This window comes from Erpetoichthys calabaricus, chromosome 2 (genome assembly GCF_900747795.2).
Source record: "Erpetoichthys calabaricus chromosome 2, fErpCal1.3, whole genome shotgun sequence".
Classification (NCBI taxonomy): Eukaryota; Metazoa; Chordata; class Cladistia; order Polypteriformes; family Polypteridae; genus Erpetoichthys; species Erpetoichthys calabaricus.
The window spans coordinates 109346726-109372487 of record NC_041395.2 but is presented as its reverse complement, the minus strand read 5'-3'; the positions used below and the strand labels follow the sequence as shown (position 1 = coordinate 109372487).

General features: G+C 39.4%; 2 protein-coding genes across 13 annotated transcripts in view; both read left to right on the top strand.

Moving 5' to 3' along the window:
• The window catches only part of LOC114645325 (uncharacterized), a 239951-nt gene extending 238260 nt beyond the window's left edge, over positions 1–1691 (top strand). For all 12 annotated transcript variants that reach the window (XM_051922686.1, XM_051922684.1, XM_051922685.1 and 9 more), the window contains one exon: positions 789–1691. In XM_051922686.1, coding sequence (XP_051778646.1) covers positions 789–854 — 66 coding nt within the window. In that variant the 3' untranslated portion in view covers positions 855–1691. The remainder of the gene's footprint in view (positions 1–788) is intronic.
• Positions 1692–20634: 18943 nt separating this feature from the next.
• Positions 20635–25762, top strand: part of ly6pge (lymphocyte antigen 6 family member pge) — a 46065-nt gene continuing 40937 nt past the window's right edge. Inside the window, exons 1-2 of the mRNA XM_028793190.2 lie at positions 20635–20758; positions 22612–22731. Coding sequence (XP_028649023.1) covers positions 20701–20758; positions 22612–22731 — 178 coding nt within the window. The 5' untranslated portion in view covers positions 20635–20700. The remainder of the gene's footprint in view (positions 20759–22611; positions 22732–25762) is intronic.

The following is a 25762-nucleotide window of genomic DNA, read 5'->3' as shown; positions in this document are numbered from 1 at the left end:
CAATGATTCATCATTAGTTTTGTTTACTTCCAGTTCTCACCCTTTGCGTAAGTGGTTGCCACGGAGAGCAGCCCCAGGTGATATGCATTACCACATCATCTCTGTGACAATATAAATGGAATCAAGCGATGAAACCATAATTATCCAAGTGTAATGGTTTCTAAATGATTATCGTGTGGGTTTGCTTTGTTTATTTCCCTTTATGAATTTACAGGTCCTGGCTTATTGCCTTTGTTTTTGATTATGGCTCTTGGTGCGATTTGATTTGGACACCCTCTAATTATGATCTCTGGCTTGTTTTTATGACTCCTCTCCCAGCCATTCCATTCAACTAGGTTGCATCCCTCCGCTACCTTAACGCCTGTTGTGTAACTTCCTAATGATTCTCCAAGCCCACATTAAGAACATTATAGTGCCCCCAGGCTACATTTCTTTGGAGGTCTCCAAACGTGTTTATTTCAATATGCTCTGCTCTTAACAAAGTATGTAAGTATCTCATAGCTATAATTGCACCCCATCATAGGTATACAACATTAAGAACAGTGTAGACCTGCAGTTCCAATATTCTACATGATCTATTGCCCCAAAAGGACAAAAATGGAAATGAGGCAGAAAACTGAGTAAGAGACTTTGACATACAATTTCAAAATATCTAATTTAAAATGTCTTCTGAATAGGACACATCTAGTAGTATCAATACCCAAATATTCTAGGAGTTCAAGTCTCAGTGTTTCAGTAGCCATGCAGTTTCCAGATTGTTTAAACAAGTCTTTTCTCTTTTTTTCCAGAATAAGGAGATAGAAGAGCTGACAAAAATTTGTGATGAATTGATTTCCAAAATGGGAAAAAACTAACGCCTGAACTGTGTACACCCCAAGCCTGATTTTTATTTTTTAATACTTTACAGTGAACAATAGCACCTTTACGCTCTGCCAACAATTCATCTTCTTCTTCTTCTTCTTCTTCCGAGTGACTGGAAGAGCATCCACTTGTGTGTTATGCACTGGCTGTTTTTTGTTGCAAGACTGTACTGTGTAGCATTCACTGAAAAGACTTCAATAAAGCTTTTTTTAATTAAGCCATAAGGCAAAAATATATTATTTTATATATACATATATATATTTTCCTGTTTTTGGTTGTAGATTTTCTAGAAAAAAAAATAGAATTCTGTGTTACATAAAGATACTAAATTAAATCATCCCAGAATGTTATCTTCTGCTTGGGTACTGATGTTCTTTTTGAAACGTTAGTAATAAAACTGATGCCAAACTGTCAAAAGTTAAGATATAGAAACACACAGCGTGCACATTTACTCTCTGTTTTTACATCCAATGAAATTGTATTTATTTTTAGCTGACTGTTACTGAACACTCCAATCTTGTGTTAACCCGGTGCACTTAAAAATAAAAATGGTAAAGGCATGCCTCAGTGAAACAAAAAAAAAAATTAATGAAAGTAACTGCAGAGAAAAACAACAAAACTATCATTTTGGTAATGTGTGTAATGAAACAAATGCTCATGTAATTTGTAGATAAAAAAACTTGCCGACTTCCTTTATACACCCTTTTTTAAAATAAATTATGAGCTATTTTAAGATCCTGTATAGATGTGCAGCTGTTCATTGTGGTTTGCATTCAATGTGCAGATATTTAAAACTGAATTAAATTAAATTTGTACCAAAAGCAATACAATTGGTTAGTATGAGTATTTTCTGCCTCAGCTTCTTTTACAGTTTTCCAATTTGCGATGCCTCATTCATCTACAACAAGAACATGCAATGCAATTACTGAGAGGAGAACATTCCCACCTTTTCATTTGTGTTTCCTTTCCACGCAGATTGTAATTACGTAAGTGTCATTTCTATTTTAATGCTTATTGTGATTGATTATTAACAAGTTCTTGTTTTTGATTTATTTTTTTAAAGTGAATGTATTAGTCACAGTAATTTTATAGTGAGTGCTCAAGGTCAGCTAACATGCCTTTTTAATGAACTTGATCCTTAAATAATCTGGACATTTATTGTAGCTTTTCTAAACCCTGGTCTTTTTTCCAAAAATTATTAAAACTGAAAATGGATGATGCTGTATAACAACGAGTACACTCAAGCATGCAGCATTTCTGGCACTGTATTTTTTGGTGATAATATCTGAAGTAACTGCATTGTCTCCATCGCCATTTCCTGTGTTGGTTCTTGCAGTGCACCTGATGCTGTTAGTGTAGGGTGCATCTCACAGAAACTCAACACTGATTTAAAAAGATCCAAAAAATAAATGGATGTAAGATGGTCATTGTCTCAAATTACCTAATCTATAAATCTTCTAGAAATCAAGGTAATTTTCAGTATGTCTGGAAGGAAAATATGAATTCCTAGTTAAACAATGAGAAGTGATTGTTCATAGCATCTTTCATAATAGCTGAGCTCAAAGTATGGTGCCAAAAGGCAAATGTACAGTAAAGGTAAAATTTGTCTCACAAATTAACCAAACATACACACTTTTGCGGATATGGGAGGAAGACATTGGAAGACTACACACGGATGACAACAAGTTGTGGGATTCAGTAGCACTAACCACTGTGCCACCATTCCACTCTAGCACATTAATAATAATTAAAAAAAGCATAAAGTAGCACTTGCTGTAGTGTAGGCATTAAAGTTGAGCTCAGATAGCCCATAAGCAGTCCAACATATTTCTGTGTTATACATTCTAAATGGAATGTGGACATTACGCTTATTTCCATTTGGATTTCCCTTCCACATTCCAAAGACAAGCATGGTTGATTTGTCTGTCTACTCTAAACTAGTCTGGTATGTGTTAAAAAGGGTATATAACGGAGGGAGTCCTACAATGGAAGGGCATCCTGCCCAGGGTTAGGGCTTTGTGACGATGCGGGTTCCACTCCATGCTCTCATCTTGCTTATGGGAGCTCTGAACCCAACATGTCACCGATGAGCTAGACAGTAAGGCACAATAATGAAGCAAGGGGATGGTGCAAAATGTGCAAAGTGCTTTTATTAAAACAGAAACAACAAAACAGTGTTCAAATAAATAAGTGCACTGCTTTAAAAATCTTCAAATAAATAATCCAATATAAACAAGTAAAAGGTGGAGGTTAAAACATGATAGAAAAAAATCCTTTTAAAACCGAGGTTACAACAATGGCTGGAAGCAGTCTTTTAAAACAAATCCTGGTGCCTTTCTACTGGTGACTCCCCTGCTTCTCCCGTCCAGGCTATGCACCAGGGGAGCCACCCTACCTGCAGCTGACCTTCTTTCTGCCTTCTTCTGCTGGTCTGTTCACCTCGTCGATCCCTGGCTCCGATGGGCTCCACCAGACTCCACCGTGACTTGGGCTCCTCATTGACCAGGGTGCTCATGCTGGGGCTTTTACTACCCAAGTCCCAACTCCAGCTGCCTTCTCAGCCTTATGCAGCGAGCCATCCTCCTTCCAGTCACTCCCGCTCCTCACTAACGCTCAGCGGGAGTGACCACTACCGACTGCTCCCAGGGTGCCGGCTCATACACCGGCTTTCTCCTCCCTGCTTCCTGCCTTCTTCTTCTCCTATAACCTTCGTTCATTCTCCTTTTTCTCTCTCCCCCAGCCGCTTCGCGCTTCTATTATTTATCACGGGGACGTGGATCAGGTGTGGCAATTAGCAGCTCCTGGTATCAATTACGGATACAGACGACTCCTCACCTGTGCAGGACCACCCACATCACGAATTCACCTGGGAACCTGCTCCCGCCACACTACCACGTCCCCTCTCAAAGCTGCGAGTGCGGCGACTATTTATTTAAAAAGCTGTGGACCCGCTATACCACAGGCTTGTATTGTTGGAGTTTACAATTTCAGTCTCCGAGCCCAATGGCTGCATTTTTCATCTCAACCAATGTCTGCTTTCAATTGAACTCGTCCATTAATCAAGCAAGCTATAATTTCCCCTTTCATTGTTTTCTTAAGTTATTTCAGAAATGACGGATTGGTTATGTTAAATGATTACTGGATGAAGCGAGTTAGATGGGAGTGAATTCATTCTTTTTGTCTTACTGTTTAATAAATTTGTATTTTTTAACACATTATTTGCTAATATGTACATAAATGGATAACACTCAAGCAGCTGCGGGCTTTTAGCATTTAGTGCCATTTGCATGTGTGTCTGTTCCACTGAAAAATTATCAATCCATCCATCCATTATCCAAACCACTATATCCTAATACAGAGTTATGGGGGTCTGCTGGAGCCAATCGCAGCGCACAAGGCAAGAACAAATCCCGGGCAGGGCGCCAGTCCACTGCAGGGCACACACACACACACACACACCAAGCACACACTAGGGACAATTTAGGATCACCAATGCACCTAACCTGCATGTCTTTGGACTGTGGGAGGAAACCCACACAGACACAGGGAGAACACGCAAACTCCATGCATGGAGCACCCGGGAAGCGAACACAGGTCTCATAACTGCACCACCATGCCACCCCACTGAAAAATAAATTATCAGCAAAAAGTGAATTAAAAAGAAAACGACAAAAATAAGTTAAGCATCTAAAGATGTGTCCAAAAATTCCTTATTTTTTATGAATGTAAATCTCACACTGCTGCTTTTCTGAACGCGAAACAAGACAAGGAAAAATGTCAGGTAAATAAACACTGAGATTAAATTAAACGTAAAATGACTCACAGATTGTGAAGTTAGTTAAAATGAAAACACGTAGCCATAGGAGGGTCCAGGACTGGACTTTAACTCCTACTGCATTGAGCCCAGAACTGCTGAACCAGGCTCTAGCTCCCTGAGGTCTTAGAAAGGTTCAGAAGAATGGCTTCAAAGCTCAGGCCTGGGAAAAACTTATGGCTTGTCCCAATCAACATCTGCTTTAATTGGACTCCAACCTTAATTAAGTGAGCTGTTATTTTATTGAGCTGTTTATTTTATTTAGGGTTTATTTAGTGTCAATGGTTTGCTAATTTTTATTGGAATGTACCAAGCATTACTGTATATTATATGGAAGTAACTGAACATTTTTTATCTTCATTTAGAAGTGTTTCATTGTCATTATTGTGATTTTCATTTAGATTTTGCAGGTATTCCTGTTATTTAAGGCATTATTCACTAAATGGAGTTCCCTAGAACTGAACTTGGTTACCACTAGTTTAGAAAGAAATGAAAAAGGGACGAGTGCTCCAGCATGTTAATACACCTTCTGGCCACAAGGTGGAGTAAAGAGCTAGAAGGGAAATACCGGAGTGTCCTACTAAACCTTCACATGTGATTCCAGGCATAAGAAGTTGGGCAGCCATGATAACAACCAATAAAACCTGTCATGACACCTTTATTCAGGACAGCTTTTGGCATCTGAACACACAACAATTTATATATTATGGAATGCAGCCCAGACACAGACAGGCAGGCATTGTATAATCACCCACAACATGTTTATTATACAAAATAATATTTACACAGGTGCACACAACCCAGTGCCGCAGCACCAATCACCCCAAAGTCCAGGCCTCCACTCCTCTCCTCCCAAGCTCTGTCCTCTTCTACCGGACTCCAGCCCTCGAATGGAGGGAGGTAGCTCCTTTTAACCCCACCCGGACGTGCTCCAGGTGCCTCCTGATTAGTTTTCACCGGCATTCCCCAGTGTGGTGGAAGTACCGGCTGCACACCCAGAAGCTCTCCAGGTGTCCCTGGTCTTCTTCCCCCCAGCACTTCTGGGTGTGGTGGAAGTGCTGAGGGCCAGGGCTCCTCAGGCATTTGGGTGACCCCTGGTGGTGACCACAGGCCCCTATAGGGTCGAGCTTCTAAGCTCTGTTCCCGTGGTCCCCAAAGCCACCAGGGCGGTCACCCCGACGTGGTCTGGAGGAGGCGTAAGCCCTCCTCCAGTCCTCCTGGGCGTTCCGGCTGGGTACCACCCCCAGCCACTCGCCACAATATATATGTAGTAACATATACATATATATAGTAAGAGACACCCGGCAGCCCAGCCCGGCCGGGACACCCAAGAAGTGAAAGGATGCTAGATGGAAGCTTCCCTGGAGTGCAGTGGTCCCCGGATTCCCACAGGGCACCATGGGAGTTGGAGTTCTGTATCTCAGCCGTGGGTGCTGCTGTAGAAGAACCATTGGGCATAAGGTTTCCGCCTGACCCTGAAGTGCTGGGCTAAGCAGACCAGACCGACCTCAGAGGGACGAGTCAAAGTTGGGTGGAAGACCAAGAGATGTTGGGGACTGCTGAAGAGGGAATGCCTTGAAACTTGACTAAAAAATCTGTGCAGTCTAAAGGATTAGGACCATTATGATAGTGACTTTCTGAACGAGAATTTGATCATCCTTTATTTTTTTGTCTTTAATTCCGATAAGAAAAATGCTATAATTACTTCAAAATCTTCAGTTTGTCTGTGGAGTCAACCAGTTATATGTAAATTCAGCATCTGTTATTAAATATAAAAGAAAGCTCCCTTAAGGTATTTCAGATAATTGTTTAATCAATAATGGTTGCTAAGCAATATAGTGATCAAACCATAAGGAAATTGTGGGAGATGAAGGTTACATGTATCTGCAACAAAGTTTTATCTTCTTGTAACTCAGCTCATAGAACAAAAAAATGATTAACCCTTATATTTGAAAACTGAAATATACATACTGGCTCAAATAGGCTTGTGTTCACAAAAGACAGTACTATTTGTAAATCTCATTTAATCATATATTTTCAGGTTTAAAAACTTAAATCTTTTTCATATTGAAAATAACATAAAAAATTATAATTAGTCTAGATTATTATAATATGCCTAAATGTGATATGTCCATGTGATTAATCTTACCTTTGCATTATACAATCTGTGGCAGCTTAGCCACATACACACACAACCTGCAAGCACAGCACAATGCCGGACATCCTGCTACTAGTCTGCTGCTTCACGTGAACAGCATTGTCAGCTGTAAATATCTTTGTTTCTGTAGGATGAACTGGATGCTACAAAGGAGTCCTGGAATAGCCACCTGATTCACCCCTTTAAAAATATAAATGTGCTGCCGTCCTGACATAATGTATACAGTACTTGTGGAATGTGCCAGAACAGATCATTGCTCACGAGAACTGTTTAAATTGCAGTTAATATTGCTTGTGAAGAGGATGTAGTTTTATCATGAGAGAGAATAATTTCAGTGTGCTAAAGGATACTTACATGGCTATTAACTTGTACATTTCACTTTGAGAGCAGTTGGTTGCACTTCTGAATGGATGAAATACCAAAAACATAAGGCTGGATTCTGTAAAGTTTAGTGGATGAATTAGAATGTTGACATCAACAAATACTGTCACTCTGCCATATCGCTTCATTCACAGTCACCTCTCCCTGGTATATTTCAGCATTCCCCTACTGTTTTTTTTTTTCTTCAGTCTAGTTATTCATAAATAGCATTAGTTGCAGTTTCATTGTGATGGTAAATTTCTGTAATGTGACTCTGGATGATGTAACCAACCAATCACTAATCAATCTGATAGATAAACCAACTTTGTATAAAGAGTAGATATTAAGTATGAAGCAGCTAATAATTGCAATTTTCTTCACTGACTTTGATGGTTGTTGAATTGAATGTTTTAAAAACTGATTGTGAAAATAATAGTGTATGAAATAGTTTGATGTGGGGATAGACTTTGATGAACATATTAAATAGTCTTGTTGATCACTATACCTAGTGATAAAACATCCATCCATCCATTCATCATCGAACCCGCTATATCCTAACTACAGGGTCACGGGGGTCTGCTGGAGCCAATCCCAGCCAACACAGGGTTCAAGGCAGGAAACAAACCCCGGGCAGGTCACCAGCCCACCAGAGACTAGATAACACAGGCCCTTTAAAACACAGCGAAGTCTCCTTGGTATATGTCAGCACTATGATCTATGAGTGCAGCTGGCAGACGCCTTGAGAGAATGTCACATCAGACAGGCCTCACTGTGCACGTCCAGGCTTTCTCTTACCATCAAAGGGTTTGCAGAGATACACTGGAGCCAAGAATACACAGTATGGAAGAATAACAGAGAGTGGCCATGATAACCTGAGGATTTAGGTCCACTATGGTTAATAAAGTACTTCAACTTGCATCTAGCACATTCACTTCTCCCGCTGAAGAGTATAAAAAAATCCATTCACTTGTTTTGTGATAAAAACCTAAATAGTTCAACTAATACAAGTTCATCCTTTTTTAGTAATTTTCTGCCTCCTCTCTCCATCTAGCTCCTGTTCTGAAAGATGAGGCCTACTACTAGGGAACTCGACCCAATCCCTACCACACATATCAAATCTCGCCTTCATGCTATAATCCCAACAGTTACGACAAGAATAAATATGTCCCTTGACACTGGCCCTGCACCAGCCAGGTTGAAAATTGCAACGTTAAAAAAGTCAGGTCTTGATGAACACAACCTGAACAATTTTCGACCTATCTCTCAGTTCTCCTTTCTGTTAAAAATTCTCAAGTGTGTCATGGCTTCCCAACCCACCAGTTACTTAATTTGTAATAAGCTGATGGAGCGAACCCTTTCAGTCTGATTCCAGAGTACATCACAGCTCTGAAACTGATCTTCTCAAGTAACTAATGATTGGCTTATGGCAGCAGAGTCTGGACAAACCAGCACATTAATTCTGTTAGATCTTGGCACAGCATTTGATAATGTCAAGCATTACATCTACTGTCCCAAATGGAGAACATTCTGGGCACTGCCCTCCAGTTGTTCAAGTTCTATCCGCCTGGTAGATTAGTGTTTGTTAGTCTTGGCAACAGCAGGTCCAGCTCAGTACCAGTCACATAAGGAGCTCCTCAGGGATCCGTTCTTGGTTCTTTGCTCTTCTGTATCTACAGTACATGTTTCCCCTTGGCCATATTATTTGTAGCTTTGAACTGGGTTAGCATTTTTATGTAGACAATATACTGTTCTATTTCAGTGTTAAAAGTGAAATTTTCTCCGCTCATAACTTGCCTGAGTGAAATTAAATCTGGATGGAACATAACTCTTTAAAATTAAACTACTGTACAATAAAACTGAAGTCACTCTAACTTGCACTAAAGCTCATCTTAAGAACATGAGCTCCTTCTCAGTCACCCTTGGTGATGATAAAATAAGACCTTCTTCTAATGCAAGGAATCTTTTCATTTGTCATTTTTTATTCATCCCATTCTTACTTTACCACAAGAATCACATTAAGAAACTGTCTTACTTCCACCTCCATAACATATTCCGTGTTTGCTCATTCCTCTCCTTTTCCAATGCTGAGAAACTTGTCTATGCTTTTATTACATCCTGCATGAACTGCTGTAACTCCCTACTGGCAGATGCCCCTTCTAATCTTTAATCGCAGCTCCTGTTGGTTCAGTTTGGCAGCTTGTTGTGCCAGTTTTCCCTCTATGTTCAGATGCTAAAGATAATTTGCATTTGTAACACAAATTATGCTATTTGTTTAGGATTTTCTTGTAATATTTTACATATTTTTGATTTTTATCTGGTTTATTGTCTTTTATTCAAATTAATGTATTTATCTTTATTTAGTGTTTTTGGCAGATATTATTTGTATTCAATGTTGTATATGCCCTGCTGTTCATTCTGAATTTCTGTGAAGTTCTATGAACATGGAAAAGGTGCTATATAAATAACCTATATGTATTAAATGAGGTGTCGCCCGCTGCACAACAGTACTCGGGTCCCAAATTGAGGCGGCCCATATGGTTAGGCGCATGGAACGTCTTGTCTCTCCTGCAAGATGATCATCTTACTGTGCTGTTGGAGGAGCTGTTTAAACTCCGCATTTCAGTGGCAGCACTCTCTGAGGTGCGCAGACCGGGGACTGGCCAGATCTCTCTATGTGGACACACCTTTTATTGGTCTGGTCGCTCTGATGGCTGTCATACTCAGGGAGTAGCTGTTGCTGTAGCAGATTGGCTTCTTCCGATGGTGTCCGATGTCACTCTTTTCAATAAGCGTATTATGAGACTCAGATTATGGCACTCCCTGGGTGCCTTGTCTGTTGTCTCAGTGTATGTTCCGACTGCAGTGAGTGATGATCAGCATGGTTTAAGCTGATTACATGTTCACAAAGAGTGCATTAAAAATGTTCAATGGCTCTAGCACCTTTCATTTTATGCACATTTTATTCACAGCTTCACTCTGTGGTTGATGGTTGCCCACGAGGTGACATTCCTCTGGTCATGGGTGACTTCAATGCAGCCACTGGCACTGACAGGGCTGGCTATGGGGATTGTCTCACTCCCCATGGGTCTGAAGACCGAGGTGAAAGGGGCTCCATGTTCCTTGACTTTGCAAAAAGGTCAGGGGCTGCGAATCGCTGGATCCTAGTTCCAGCGCCCAGAACCGCATCATTGGACTTGGTACTCCAATACTGGTGGTGCGGTGAAGGAGATCGATCACATCCTTGTGGGCATATGCTGGAGGCTCTTGCAAAACTGCAGGGTCTACAGAAGTGCCCAGTTTGTGAATTCTGACCACAGACTTGTTGTTGCTACTCTTAGGATCCAGCTTAGGTCTAGTAGGTTACCACCTACTAGGAAAATGAGCCTGGACTTGGCCAGACTCCAAGACCAGGCTGTTTCTAATGAGTTTGCACGCAGTTTGTGTGATTAACTTGCAGATTTGGGTGCAACTGCTGATCCTAATGTGATGTGGGAGACCTTCTGTGAGACAAGACCCTGAAGGTTGCTGAGGGCTGTGCTGGTGTTACCGGTGTTCCCAGAAGGAGGTGTTTCATCTCACAGGGCACCCTCGATATCATCGAGAGGAGTCGCAGCGCACAGCTCAATGGCAACTCCGGTCTGTACCGGGAACTGAGAAGGACGGCTGCAAGGGCTCTGAGAGCAGATAAAATGGTGAATGTTAGAGGAATCTGTGAGCAAGTGACACACCATCTGTGGTCTAGCGATCCACATCCTGCTTACAGAGGAATCGAAGCATTACGCACATCCGAATCTGTTCCTCGGAGAGTTGCAGTCAGGGCGGCTGATGGAACAGTCCTTACGGATGACACTGCAGTTGTGACCCGCTGGGCTGGCTACTTGAGCAGCTGTTCCAAGCTGATCATCTGGCTAGGACGTTGGATATCTCTGGGTCCATGGTCCTTGAGGTTGATCCTCCAATTAGCTATGAACCACCCAATCTCACTGAGATTGCACAGGTGGTGAACCAACTGGGGGGGGTGGGAGGGGGTTTAAGGCTGCAGGGATCTGTGGTATCCAGGGTGAACTTCTCCAGGTAGGTGGTAAGGCTGTCCTCCTGGCATTGCAAGCAATCTCTGCTTCCATTTGGGAGACTGGCATCATCCCAACTGACTGGAAAATGGGACTTGTCATCCCTGTCTGGAAAGGTAAGGGTGATCGCCTGGATTGCAGCAACTACAGGGGGATAACACTGCTCTCGGTTCTGTGTAAGGTCCTTGCTAGGGTTGTCCTCAATAGGATCTGTGATCACTTGCTCACCTACCAGCGACCGGAACAGTCTGGTTTTATGCCCAAGAAGTCTACCATCGACCGCATCCTGGCACTGAGGGTTCTCAGGGTGTGCAAACGCAAATATCGGCAGAGTTTCTTTGCAGCCTTTGTCGATTTTCAAAAAGCTTTCAACTCAGTTGATCGAGCTGCCCTGTGGGACATCCTGAGGGTTCACAGGATCCCCTCAAGGTTGCTGGATATCATGGCAGGCCTGTACAATGGTACTGTGAGTGCTGTGCAGAACGAAGGCAGAACCTCTGTGTTTTTCCCAGTTGATTCTGAAATTCGTCAGGGGTGTATTCTTGCTCCTACTCTGTTCAATGCTTGTATGGACTGGGTGTTGGGCAAGGTCATGGGGTCTAACGGCTGTGGGGCATCTGTTGGTGAAGAAAGATTCACGGATCTTGACTTTTCTACGCAAATATCGGCAGAGTTTCTTTGCAGCGTTTGTCGATTTTCAAAAAGCTTTCGACTCAGTTGATCGAGCTGCCCTGTGGGACATCCTGAGGGTTCACGGGATCCCCTCAAGGTTGCTGGATATCATGGCCGGCCTGTACAATGGTACTGTGAGTGCTGTGCAGAGTGAAGGCAGAACCTCTGTGTTTTTCCCAGTTGATTCTGAAATTCGTCAGGGGTGTGTTCTTGCTTCTACTCTGTTCAATGCTTGTATGGACTGGGTGTTGCGCAAGGTCATGGGGTCTAGCGGCTGTGCGGCATCTGTTGGTGAAGAAAGATTCACGGATCTTGACTTTGCTGATGATGCTGTGATCTTCACAGAGTCAATGGAGGCTCTGATCGGGGCGCTCGAGAGACTGAGTGAGGAGTCTGAGTGTCTGGGCTTGCGAGTGTCCTGGATAAAAACCAAGATCCAGGCCTTTATTGACCTCTTGGGTACAGCCATCAGCAGTGTGTCTGTTTGCAGAAGGAGTGTCGACCTTGTCGAGAGGTTTACTTAATTTGGCAGTGATATTCATGTCTCTGTTGACACTTCCTATGAAGTCAGTAGACGGATTTGGAGAGCATGGGGGTCATGAGGTCACTGGAACGGGGTGTGTGGCGCGTCCAATATCTATACAAAAGGACGAAGGTCCAAGTCTTTAGAGTCCTAGTGCTTCCTGTCTTGCTATAAGGTTGCGAGACAAGTACGCTATCCAGTGACCTGAGACGAAGACTGGACTCCTTTGGTACTGTGTCACTCCGGAAAATCCTTGGGTACCGTTGGTTTGACTTTGTGTAGAATGAGCAGTTGCTCATGGAGTCCTGAATGAGGCACATTACCTGCATTGTGAGGGAACGTCATATACGGCACTATGGCCATGTGGTGCGTTTCCCCGAGGGTGATCCAGCTCGTAAGATCCTCATTGTTGGGGACCCAAGTAGCTGGATTAGGCCAAGGGGTCGCCCATGTAACACCTGGCTGCGGCAGATAGAGGGTCATTTCCGGAGGGTGGTACTGGACTGCGCGTCTGCCTGGGGGGTTGCAAACCGGGATCCCGAGTTGTTTCGTCGTGTAGTGGGTGCGGAAACTCACAATACTAGTGCATGCTCCCCAACTTGACTTGACTTGATTATTAATAGCTTAAACTGATGAAAGTCTGATGGAAAACTTAACATTGTTTTAATATTTTATTCATTGTGTTTTAAAGTGTTAACAAGGATTATTGACAATAAGCTTATGCTTAAACTTGTATTTTAGTTTTCTTTTTGCTTGACCTTTTGATTTCTGTAATAACAGTCTGCTTTACTTAAACAGATAAGCTTGCAAAGAAGAAATGTTCCAGTGTAAAGAAGGAAATTTTGCAGACAAATAGTAGTAAAAGAAAAGTCACAACTTTAAACATAGCAAAATGGTCATTTAATGGACTTTTCAAGTGCATAAAATGAAAGGTGCTTGAGCCATTGAACATTTTTAATGTACTCTTTATGAACATGTAACCAGCAAGGTTTAAAAAATCATAAGTAGGAAACAACAGTATGGTAGTAGCTGTTGAAGAAGCACCGGTAGTGGAGGACATCACCAAGAAGAACCATGCTGTGAGACGTGACCTTAAGAGAGAGAAAGCCAGCATGTATTGGGTGTCTGATGGCTGCAGAAATACACAGGTCATATGCCTTTTTGCTTCTATTTTTGACAAATTAACAACTATAATTTAGAAAATGTTAATTGAATAGATTTTTTTTAATATATACCTCTCTGCTTCACTTTGAATTGGTTCTGAAACACCTGGGTTTAAAGATGAGAGAAGGTATAAGGTATTTTATGTACAGTCAATGCTAGTACATCCTGAATGTTACCACAAGTGGTGCTGTAGGATGTAATTGTCTGTAAACTTTGGTATGTGTGACTTATTAGAGAAAGAGTTAACAGGTATGGGATACTTAGGTTTTCATGTAAAATCCCTGGGTGAATATAGGGTCACTCCTTGTGACACCCCTACAACAAAACATAAATCAACCCTTGATGTAGTTTTCACTTAATTAAAATAATTATCATTTTATAATATTAAATTGTATTTGTCGTAAATGCCCTTATATACATTTGCTATGTTAATATAAATCATGATAGTTCATGATAAGGGACTACTTTAAAGTTTACTGTCTTTATAACCATGTAAAACTATCTTTCTATTATAAAAGGAAAACCTGGGACGAGACTTTCTCGGAGATAATTTCAACTCCCACGAGAGATAATTTCAGGTCCCGCGACACAAGACTTTTTGCCAAGAGATTTTGACAAGACCCACCCTTCTCTCAAACATTTACAACCACACCTACAGTCCAATCACTTCTCTTTCGTGTGAATGTCAGACACAGTTCCTGCACTTTCAGCTCCAAGCGGGGTCGGAAATAAAAGACCAAGAGTAGAAGACAAAGTAGAACGTGGTAAAGAGGTTCAAAAACGTAGGCGCGATACACATGCAGAGCAGGTTAGAGATTATGAAAGTACTAAAATTCAAAAGTCTCAAAAAACTGATAGTAAAGATCACATTAGCGCTAACAGATTTCTAAACAGAAATTATTACTTGGTGAAATAACGGAACAGCGAAAAGAGATTGAGTATATGGACATAGGTGATATGACAGAAGTATATAGTTATTATTTGCCTTTAAATTTGAAGTCGGAGACTTGTAGATCGTCTAATTCGTGTTGCCATCAGAGAAAAGTAGTGTTTCTTCCCAATGAAGACGCCTATCTGCGAGAATTAAAAGATTTGTTTTTTGATGAAAGTGAAATCCACATCCTAGTTTGCAAAAATACAATCTGTGAGGACACATAGCAGTTCTTTATTTTTCTATAGATTCAAAATTTCTCTGAATAGAAGCAAGTATGCATTGTTTTTTGAACGTTCAAAGTAAAACCTTAAAAAATATTAAATTTTACAAAAAGTTTGATCTGAATTCGAAATTTGGTCTGTGTACATATTTTTTACTTCACAACATGTTTGATTCCTTTACCTTTAAAAGAAAAAGTGAAGAATTTCAGTGTGCCAAAGGATACTTACATGGCTATTAACTCATACATTTCAATTAGAGAGCAGTTGGTTGCACTTCTTAGTGTGTGAAATAGTGAAACATATGGTTGGCTTCTGTAATGTTTAGTGGACGAGTTAGAATGTTGGTAACAACAAATACTGTCACTCTGTTGAGCTGACAATCCCTTGTCAATCGAGGGGCTGAGCTAAAGCATAGTTCATGATTTTGGAAATTGTTGTCTAGTTTAAGATCATCAGCATCCTCAGCTGCAATGCTTCCTTGCCTTTCTACTGTATACAGAGTCCCAACATCTTCACTCTTCTTAGCATGTTCTACCTGTGTCTGAGTGAGTTTCATCCAGGAATTCCAGTTTCCTGTCACTGTCCAGATTAGATGACTTGGCTACGCTGAACTGACACTGGTGTGTGTTTGGTGTGTGTGTGTGTTTGTCCTGCGATGGACTGGCACCCTGTCCAGCATAGATTCCTGTCTTGCACACTATGCTAGCTGGTGTGCTAGCCAGCACCCCCCACAATCCCGGTATGGAATAAGAAACTAAACTCTTGCACATTCCCAAAACAGCCTTTACCTCATGCTGGAAAAAAGAGGCTCTTTACCCACTTCCATAAACTCTGCCATTGTGGTAGATCTGGAATCTTTTAAAAGTCTTATGCCTCCATCACAACCTTCTCTCAATTTCCTTTTCATTGAAACATTCCCAGTCAAAACATCTTTGGCAGTTTTAACAGCATTGCTGTTCCCAGTATGTTTCTTTTGCAGCAAACATTTATTTTTCAGTAAGTTTTAAGCAGCTTTTGAAATACCTCTAGGGTACTGTACTTGAATCTTGCAGTACTAATGAACAGCAATGCGGTCACCCAGTCTGGTAATGTGTCTTGACAGCTCCATATCTTTCATTTCATTAACTGCTGATCAAAACTGGAAAGAAAATATAAGTAAGCTAATTATAGTATACTAGACAAAGAGCCCGTTTCGACAACGTAAGATGAAACGGGCACGAGTGGAATAGTAATAAGTATAAGCACAACAAACCTGATATAGGTGTATTGAATGAATGCGTAATTAGGCCTTGAGCTGTAGTCAAAATCGCCTTTCAGGCCTGTAGAGCTAGAACTCGCCTTTCTCTTTGAATTTTTGCAGCCGTAAATCTGCCGCCTGCCACGATGTCGATCTCATAAGGTTTTTCGGGCAGCTGCGCAGAAGGCTTCGGACAGACGTGAGTGAGTGAGTGAGTGAGTGAGTGAGTGAGTGAGTGAGTGAGTGAGTGAGTGAGTGAGTGAGTGAGTGAGTGAGGAGACTGGCGAATTATGTATTAAGATGCCTCAAGGCAGTCTGTACAGTTTGGTACCTTTTCCAAAGTTTAATTTAATTTTTTGTGCTTAAAGCTTGTCTAAGCATTCATTGACTGCATTAAAAGTGTGCAGGTTGTATGGTGCAGTGGGTAAGGCTTCGGACTTCAGACTGTGAGGTTGTGGGTTTAAATCCAACTACCAACACTATGTGACCATGAGCAAGTCGCTTTACTGGCCTGTACTCTAACTGGATAAAAGAAATATAACCAATTGTACCTAAAATATTGTAAGCCACCTTGGATAATGGTGTCAGTCAAGTACTTGAATGCACCACAAAATCATTTGGTGTTTTATAAAATTTTACCATTTCACAAGCTGTTTCTCACCTGCAGATAATATCTTTGGTTATTAAGGCAGCAAGGCTAATAACTGTCAAGTCTCATTACCCAAACAACCACCCCAACCAATACCTGCATGCACCAGTAGTTTCACTTCATACATATCCAAAATATACATAAAAAGTTTTTACTACTGAAAATGAAAGGCTGAAATCCCAAATATCAGTATTTTATATTTAAAAAAGCAAGAAAAACTCCCGCTAGACAGTTTATGTGAAGGAAATGATCTATTCAGGTAACACTCCTGTTAACTGCAAGTCTACTAATAATAAGAATAGACACTGAAAATTAGCCTTTGTATCTTTGTAGGCTGGGTAATAATTATTATATACATGAAATCACAAATTTGAACCTTACCTTTTCTTTTAATAAGGTTTCCACCACAGAATTCAGAATACCGCATTCTTGTAGAAAATTCCATGAACTCAATCTCGTAATGTCTCCAGTGTTTGACACTCCTTTTAGGACACCTCAAAAGATCCACTTCAGCCACTGTGGTCTAACAACTAGTTCCTCTTGTGGTTTACTTAACGTTATGTCTGGAAAAAATAATAAGAACTGAACTGCAAAGGAGCAAAAAAAATATAATAATAATCTGTTCTAACAAATTAACAATCCATTTGTATGAATTTAAAGAATTTGTCTGAATGGATTATGCGTTCAAAGAGATTTTTTTATTGCCTTTCGCCTACAACAACAACATTATTATTTCTAGAGCACATTTTCATACAGAGAATGCAGCTCAAAGTGCTTTACAAGATATCAAACACATAGTTACAACAAAAGAAAAACAAATTAAATTAGGTAAGAATAATAATGAAAAGGTATTACAAAAATAAATCAATACAAGTTTACATAATACACATATATACTGTAATTAGTAGAGTCCTTATATAAAATATTGCATTGTAAGTCTCATATGATGATAAAGTCAGATGGCTAGGAGGACAGAAAAAGCAAAAAGAAAGAATTCCAGATAAGCTGGAGAAAAAAAAAACAAAATCTGCAGGAATTCCATGGCCAAAAGACCACCCAGCCCTCACTTGGCATTCTACCTAACATAAATGTTCTTAGGTCATTCCTCATTGTTTCCAGGCTTTGTCCCACAGGATTCGATGCAGTGGGTCTCGTGGACAGCTGGGGCATTCGAATATCATGGGTGGCTACACAGTGCCTCAATCAGCTGGTGGTGGTGCAAAACGCTCACCGCATAAAAAATGGAAAAGAAAGTAGAGGCTAATAAAGACTGCAAACCCTTGAAGAATATAATTCTATACCTATATATTCTATTAGGAGCACAACTAAAATGTAGCTACGATAAAGCCAAAATTAAAAGTTTTTTCTAGTTTTTTTAGGTTTTGTGGTAGGTTTTAAAATATTAAAACAGATTTAGCCTAGCATATCCCTATTGGAAAAGTATTCCAGATTTTTGATGCGTAACAGCAAAAGGTCACTTCACCAAATCTTTTATGTTTAGCTCTTGGAATAATAAGCAGTCCACTAGTAGAAGATCTAAGGTTACAGGTTGGACGGTAGGGGTACGGCACTCCAAAATATAGCAAGGAGATAGATTATTTAACGCTTTATATTTTGTGTTATTTTAAAATCAGTGCTAAAGGACACCAATGTAACAATGTTAAAACTTGTAAGGTGTGCTCAAATTTTCTTTTTCTGGTTAAGATGTCATTTTGGAGAAATTGAGTGAATAGGATTGATGAGCTTGTTTGGGCTGGGCCCGTGAAAACTGTTCTAATATTCTATTGAAATACACAAGAATATGTTATGGAGATGAGTTTCACATTTTATTGTGGTTAACAGGCAGGGGTCACAGTGAATAAATCCCTGGTTCCATCCTTATCATCTGGACTTTGTACATTTTCCCTGTGTCCACTTTGCTTTTCTCCTGGTAATCTACAACACCAATTCCATAAAAGTTGGGACGTGGTGTAAAATGTGAATAAAAATAGAATGCAATGATTTGCAAATCTCATAAATCCATATTTTATTCACAATAGAACACAGAGCAGTATAAAATAAAGCAGCATCACATCTCAAAAAAGTTGGGACGGGGGAAACAAAAGACTGGAAAAATTAAGTGGTGCTAAAAAGTAACAGCTGGAGGAACATTTTCCAACTAATTAGGTGAATTGGCAACAGGTCAGTAACATGATTGGGTGTAAAAAGAGCATCTTAGAGAGGCAGAGACTCTCAGAAGTAAAGATGGGCAGAGGTTCATCAATCTGCAAAATCTACAAATTCTCAATAATTTCAGAATAATCTTCCTCAGCATAAAATTACAAAGACTTTGGATATCTCATGATCTACAGTTCATAATATCATCAAGATTCCAAATATCTGGAAAAATTTCTGTGTACAAGGGATGCCTGTGATCTACAGCCCTCGGGCAGCACTGCATTAAAAACAGGTATGATTCTGTCATGGAAATCATTGCATGGGATCAGGAACACTTCCAGAAATCATTTTCTGTTGGCTGTGCCATCCATAAATGCAGGTTAAGCTCTATCATGCAAAGAAGAAGCCATATGTGAACATGACCCAGAAACACTACCATCTTCTCTGGGCCAAAGCTCATTTAAAATGGACTGAGGCAAAGTAGAAAACTGTTCTGTGGTCAGACGAATCAAAATTTGTATGGACGCTGCGTCCTTAGGACTAAAGAGTAAAGGGACCATCTGGTGTGTTATAAGCGCTCAGTTCAAAAGCCTGTATCTCTGATGGTATGGGGGTGCATTACTGCCTATGGAATTGGCAGCTTGCACATCTGGAAAGGCACCATTAATGCTGAAAGGTATATACAGGTTTTACAGCTACATATGATCACATGCAGACAACATCTTTTTCAGGGAAGGCGTTGCATATTTCAGCAACACAATGCTAAACCACATACTACATCAATTACAACACCATGGCTTCGTAGTAGCCTGCAGTCCAGACCTTCAACTGAAAACATTTGGGGCATCGTGAAATGAAAAATTCAACAAAGACGACCCAGGACTGTTGAGCAGCTAGAATCCTATATCAGACAAGAATGGGACAACACTCCTCTCCCAAACGTCCAGCAAGAGGTTTCCTCACTTCCCAGATGTTTATGGACTGTTGGGATGCTACACAATGGTAAACATGGCCCTGTATTACCTTTTTTGAGACTTGTTGCTGCCATCAAATTCAAAATGACCTTATTCTTTTCTTAAAATGGAACATTTTCTCAATTGAAACATTTGTTATGTTTTCTATGTTCTGTTGTGAATAAAGTATGGGTTTATGAGATTTGCAAGTCATGGCATTCTGTCTTTCTTTACGTTTTACTCTGCATCCCAACGTTTTTGGAATTAGGGTTGTAGCTTTCATTCACAATCCAAAGCACAGGCATGTTAAAGTTCCACTAGCCCAGAGCTGGTGGTATGTGGGCCTGCTGTACAGTATAATGGTCTGGCTGTCGCATGCAGAGTTGGTTCTTGCTTTGTGCACAGAGAAGTTTCCACACAAACTGTAATGGTAATAGAGGGTTCAGAAAGTGGATGATTGTTCTTAAAGCAAACAAAAACACAATTTCTCTTACCTGCTCAAAACACAAGAGTTAATGTGTACAAGGTTTGCCTTTTGCATAGCCTTTACAGAATAAAATTAATCTTCAAAAAAGCTTTCTTCCATTTTTTTTTTTTTTACAAATACTTTATATGAAGTGAACATTTAAAATAGATTTAGGTAATCATCTTTTTGATAGAAACAAGAATAAGTAAAGCATTCCAAGGACTAGAAATATTCCAGGTCAAACCTTTTGTCCAAGAGTAGTGCATATAATGTTCTAAGCAGTGGCTGACAAGAACTCAAGCCATTTGTACAATAATTAGAATTAGTAGCATTATCCAAGCACAGACTCTGGCTAATTCTGTCATCCCATGCAAGGGAATTAGCCTGTGACAGCAAGGATTATGCTTAGGATTTTAGAAACAAACAGACGGCTTTTCTTTGTCTGTTAGCATAACACTACGATGTATACAATGAATGTAGTCCACTCTCTGCTCCTTTGTGCACTTCTAATCATTCAAAGTAAGTGGACCGTTTCTACTTCTTTTCCAGATTTTTCTCTAAAATGTATGTATTAGAGTGAATGCTTTAAAGTAATTGTGCAGTGCCAGAATGAGGAGAGAAGATTCAGTGACTCAGGCTCCTTTGTGTTCTTTCTTAAGCATGTCACACATGTGAATATGTATTTTAGTTTAAAATTAAATTCCTAAATCATAAAAGTGGATTTTTATAAATTTAGAATCAAACTGGCCGATCAAGACACCACAGACCATACTAGAGGTATGCTTGTTCAAATTCAACAAATGCTTTTGCACTGAATGCTATTAATGCTTGATGACATCCATTCTGTATTGTTGGCTTTATTAACTTGTTTTATTGAATTGAAATGCTTTTTAAAGTTTTTAATTTGACATGAAAATATAAATAAATCCTTAGATAAAGTTTTGTTGAATAAGATCAGGCATATATTAAATAATGTATAATAAAATAAGGAGCAAAATGAAATAATAAAAAATCTTGAAATTAATATTCCATATATACAGCAATTTTTATATTTACTCCAATATGTACGTGTGTATTGTATTTTAGAAACAGCCACACTTTAATGTTTCCATATTTTAATTTTAACAATATACAGTACTAAGGGCTCATTATATCATTTCCTTAATGAAGTTACTTTTTATAAATCCCATGAGGCGCTCACATTGATAGATGCGATTTCATGCGCCTTTTTATTTAAAATTACCTCAACTTGATATCTGAGTTGGCTGACAGCTTTCAAGAGCAGCGTCTTAACCTTTATTTGCTTTGAATGCTTCAATAATGAGTAAGTTGAAGCAGCTGTCTGAAATCTATTCAGATTTTCTTTTTCCAATAATTTAGATGCACACATCTGACGTGTACTTCAATGCATAAATTTCAAGATCTGTTGCAGAGTACTGTAACTAGAGTGACAGGGATGTAGGAAACAACATAAATACAGAAAATAGATTTGTAAGACTTTTACATTAATAATGCGTTTTTTATTTAAATTCCCTTCAATTGATAGACAGCTAGACTAAACAACAGTGGATGATACCCATTTGTGTATAATTCATTATGTAAATTGTCAAAGATCAACTTATTAAGATCTTTTTTGATGAATAACATGAAGTTAACCTCAAAGTGCCCTGAAAAAATGTCACAATGCTTTAATCCTGTCTTTCTCAAACTAACGTATGGTGTAGATATGTGAATGATTATAGTTTTTAAGCTGAAAACATAACAATGGAAAACTGAGCAAATAAAATAATTACCAGAGGTGTTATTGAATATTGTAAATGTCACATGACAGTTCAGTATTTACAAATCCCAAATTTATCATTTTTACAACTCACTTTTGGGGTTAATATACATCGGACCACAGTTTTCATGTAATAAGTGGATCTTTCCTTCTTTTACTTTGCTGCTTGCAGGAAAATTTGGAGCCTTTTTACATGCCATACTGTCATAAACATGTATACAACTACGCAGTATTGCAGTCAATACAAATATAGCCTACACAGTAAAGTCAGATGCAAAAACTAACACAGTTCACATTTGGTGGGCATGTAGCAACATTACTGTGACTGAAATATTAAATATATGTCCAATTAAGTGTCTATATGAGTCAGGCTAATTTGTGATTGTCAATAAAATAATGAAAACTTCTTTAGAAATGTTCAATAGAAATACAAGCCCTCCCCAATACTATAAGACCTTTCTCTACAAGTTCAGTCATTTAACGCAGTTGCAGCCTTCCATCTCCATTTAATGAGACCTTCGTGTGAGCTGTATCTCAGATCAAAGTCTTCATTAAAATTGTTTTCTTTCTTTTTTTGTTTTTTTAACCACAGCAGGTGATGCATTGCGTTGTTTCAGTTGTGTGGGCTCTAATGATGAAGAGTGCAACCAGCAAGGCTCACAGCAATGCCCAAACTACTCTGATGCATGTGCGGTCATTAGAGGTCAAGCAAGTAAGTGCCATCCAGACGGCTCCATCATTTCTATCATAGTAAACACTGTAATACTATGCTTTAGGGGAAGATCACAAATTGATGTTGGAATAAAGATTTGGTCATTAAATATGCACAGTTTTGTAAAGGAGCTGGAATAAATTAACTTCTAATTGTGCATTTAATTAAGAAAAACTACAACCGTAATTCACGATTGTAATTACTAAATTCAATAGATAGATCTTTCTGGACAGTGTTGTGCTTACAGATGATAGGTTAAAAAGCTAAAGTGTATTGGAAACAATTGCATTTCTAACATGTCTGTGAATGATTTGGCCATCTTTGCTTCTAATATATTCTTTGTTATTAAAACATAGCAATGCCACACATAGACATGCATGTGGCACTGACAGCTACGAGGGGTGTTCAATAATTTATCTACCTGAGTATGAAAGAAAGCAGCAAGCATGTTAAAACAAGTTTGGAAATGCTGTGAAATGTCTCAAGGTTACTCATGCAGAGTTGTGGCTCAGTGCGAGTCTAACATTCCAAGAGACAGGATGTCAGGAGAGTCCTTGTGGGAATCAAGTAAGCTTCTCCATGATAATGCGCCAGTTCACATGTCACGTCAATCACAAGCTGCCATCTGGGAATGTGAGTTCCAGCGGCTCAACCATCCACCCTACAGTCCTGACCTGGCTCCCTCAGATTATTTCCTGTTCCGAGTTTTGAAGAAATCTCTCTGTGGACAGAGTTTTTCAAGTGATAAAGACATCAAGGCAGCTGTGACGTTCTGGTTTGAAGGTCAAACAGAAGATTTTTTTTCCAAAGGGTTTAAACTTATTGCAGGAAAAGTGGATGAAGTGTATGGAGCTATCAGGGGACTATATTGAAAAATAAAACAAACAATTTTTGAAAACTCTTTTCTTTCCTACTGAGGGAGATAAATTATTGAAAGTCCCTCATAAAATGAAAATGAAAACATAAAGTTCTAAAAATAAGAAATCTAAGTTTGCTCTATTATTTAAAGTACCTATACTTATAATTGTAAGAAGACTTTCATTATTTTTAGGAATAATTGAGAATGGTTTTCACATATTTATTAATTTAGGCCTAATTATTAGAGACACTTGCATGTTCTCCCTTTGTCTGTGTTGGTTTTCATCTGGGCACAACGACTCTCTTTCCACATGAGAAAAGCGCTATATAAATGTAATGAATTATTATTATTATTATTATCTCCAAAGACATCCTGGTTGGATTAACTGGAAAATCCAAACTGACGCAATGTGAGAGAGTGTAGTGTGTGTGTGTGTGTGTGTATGTGTGTGAATGGACCCTGAGATGGACTGACATGTTGTGCACAGCTGTTTCCTGCTTTACGCCTGATGCTGCCTTGATGGGATCCAGCCCCCCGTGACATTATATTATGTTATGTTAATGGAGTCACTTTTCTTTTTAATTACAGCACTTTCAAGATTTTAGTCTTTGTTAGTTTTTAATCCTTCTTAGATGTCAGCCTTTTCAGAGCTTCTTTAACCAAATGAATGGCCTGCAGGACACTACACAAAATTAAATAATAATCCAGAGCCCACCAGTGCTCTTTTATGTTCCATGTTTTCAAGAAAAAAAATGAATTGTTTCAAAACAGCTCAAAATTTTTACATTGGCAAAAAAGCACTTTCCACTATGACCAGGAGAAGCAAAACAAGCAATACATATCAAAATAACCAAGTATTTCTTTTCAGCAGTGATTCCTCTAAATTATGAAAGATGACTGGATGAGCAGTCAAATGTTTCTTGCTCTATTAGGACATTCAATTAGGCGAGTGCCCTTATTTGGATGGACACCTTCTATGCCGAGAGCACAAAGGCTTTTATCACAGCCTGCTGAAATTGTGCTGCTTTTTTCTTTTTTTGTTTGTTCATCTCTTTTTAGTGAAAATTCAAAGACACTTTGACTAGGTGACTCCTCTGAACACCACAACAGGGAAGCATGTCCTAATTAAGCACTGGGGAGTTGATCACCGAAGAACATATATATGCTCTGAATGAAAAAAGAAAGAAGATATTAGCAATCTGAAAATTAAATGGACATTGAATAAGTACAACCACAGGAACCTCTTTCATATTGCTTGCTTGCTATTAGCAATGTCTCATTAAGATTGCTTTTAGAACTAGAAAGACTCCACTCCATTATCCAACCGGTCTGCCTTTGATTCTAGTAATGGCTAAAATGGAGATGTGGCTGTAGATTACTGAAAAATTAACTTTAATCAGTACTGGCACACCTAACCAAATCTTGGGGTTGCAGGTAACTTTGGGGTTTCATTAAACTCTAAAATAAGTTCTTCAGTTTCGACAGCAGGTTTCTTCCTGCTTCCATGCTAACATCATTATTAGTGAAACAACAACACATTACATTTTCGGTTTTGATTGTAAACCAAACTTACTGTCACAGTGCACATACAAGTCTTCATTGCAAATACTTGGCCTTATGGGGAATTTTTAAAAATCTAGATATGACAAGCATTGACATATTTAAACACACTTCATACTGAGCAGTACCTCAAATCCTCCAGAGAGCTAGAAGATGGCACATTGACATTGAACAAGTTAGGAATTGACAGCATATAAGATTTCACACATACTCGTTTGGGGCAATAAAGCTCCTGTGCATCTTGTAAGCAGGCAGGTCTGCTATATTAACAGACATTACCAATGCAGTAGTTTTAGAAATAAATACATTCATGGATACAGAATATAGATGGTAGCAGTCTTGCCTCACAGGTTGAATAGCCTGGGTTCGGAGCCCACCCTAATAATTGTCTATGTCAGTTTTGACTGTTTGTACAGTGTAGGATTTATATTCTAGTATTGGGGTCTCCTTACACATTCCCAAACACAGGTAGGTGAAGTAGGTCCTCTATAAGAGGGTCTGGGTGTATAGACAGTTTTGAAGCCTTATCCAGAGTTGGTTCCTTCCTTGTGCTAGTGCTGCCAGAGTAGGCTCCAGTTTTCCAGAACTCTGCATTGAATTGACTGAGTTTTT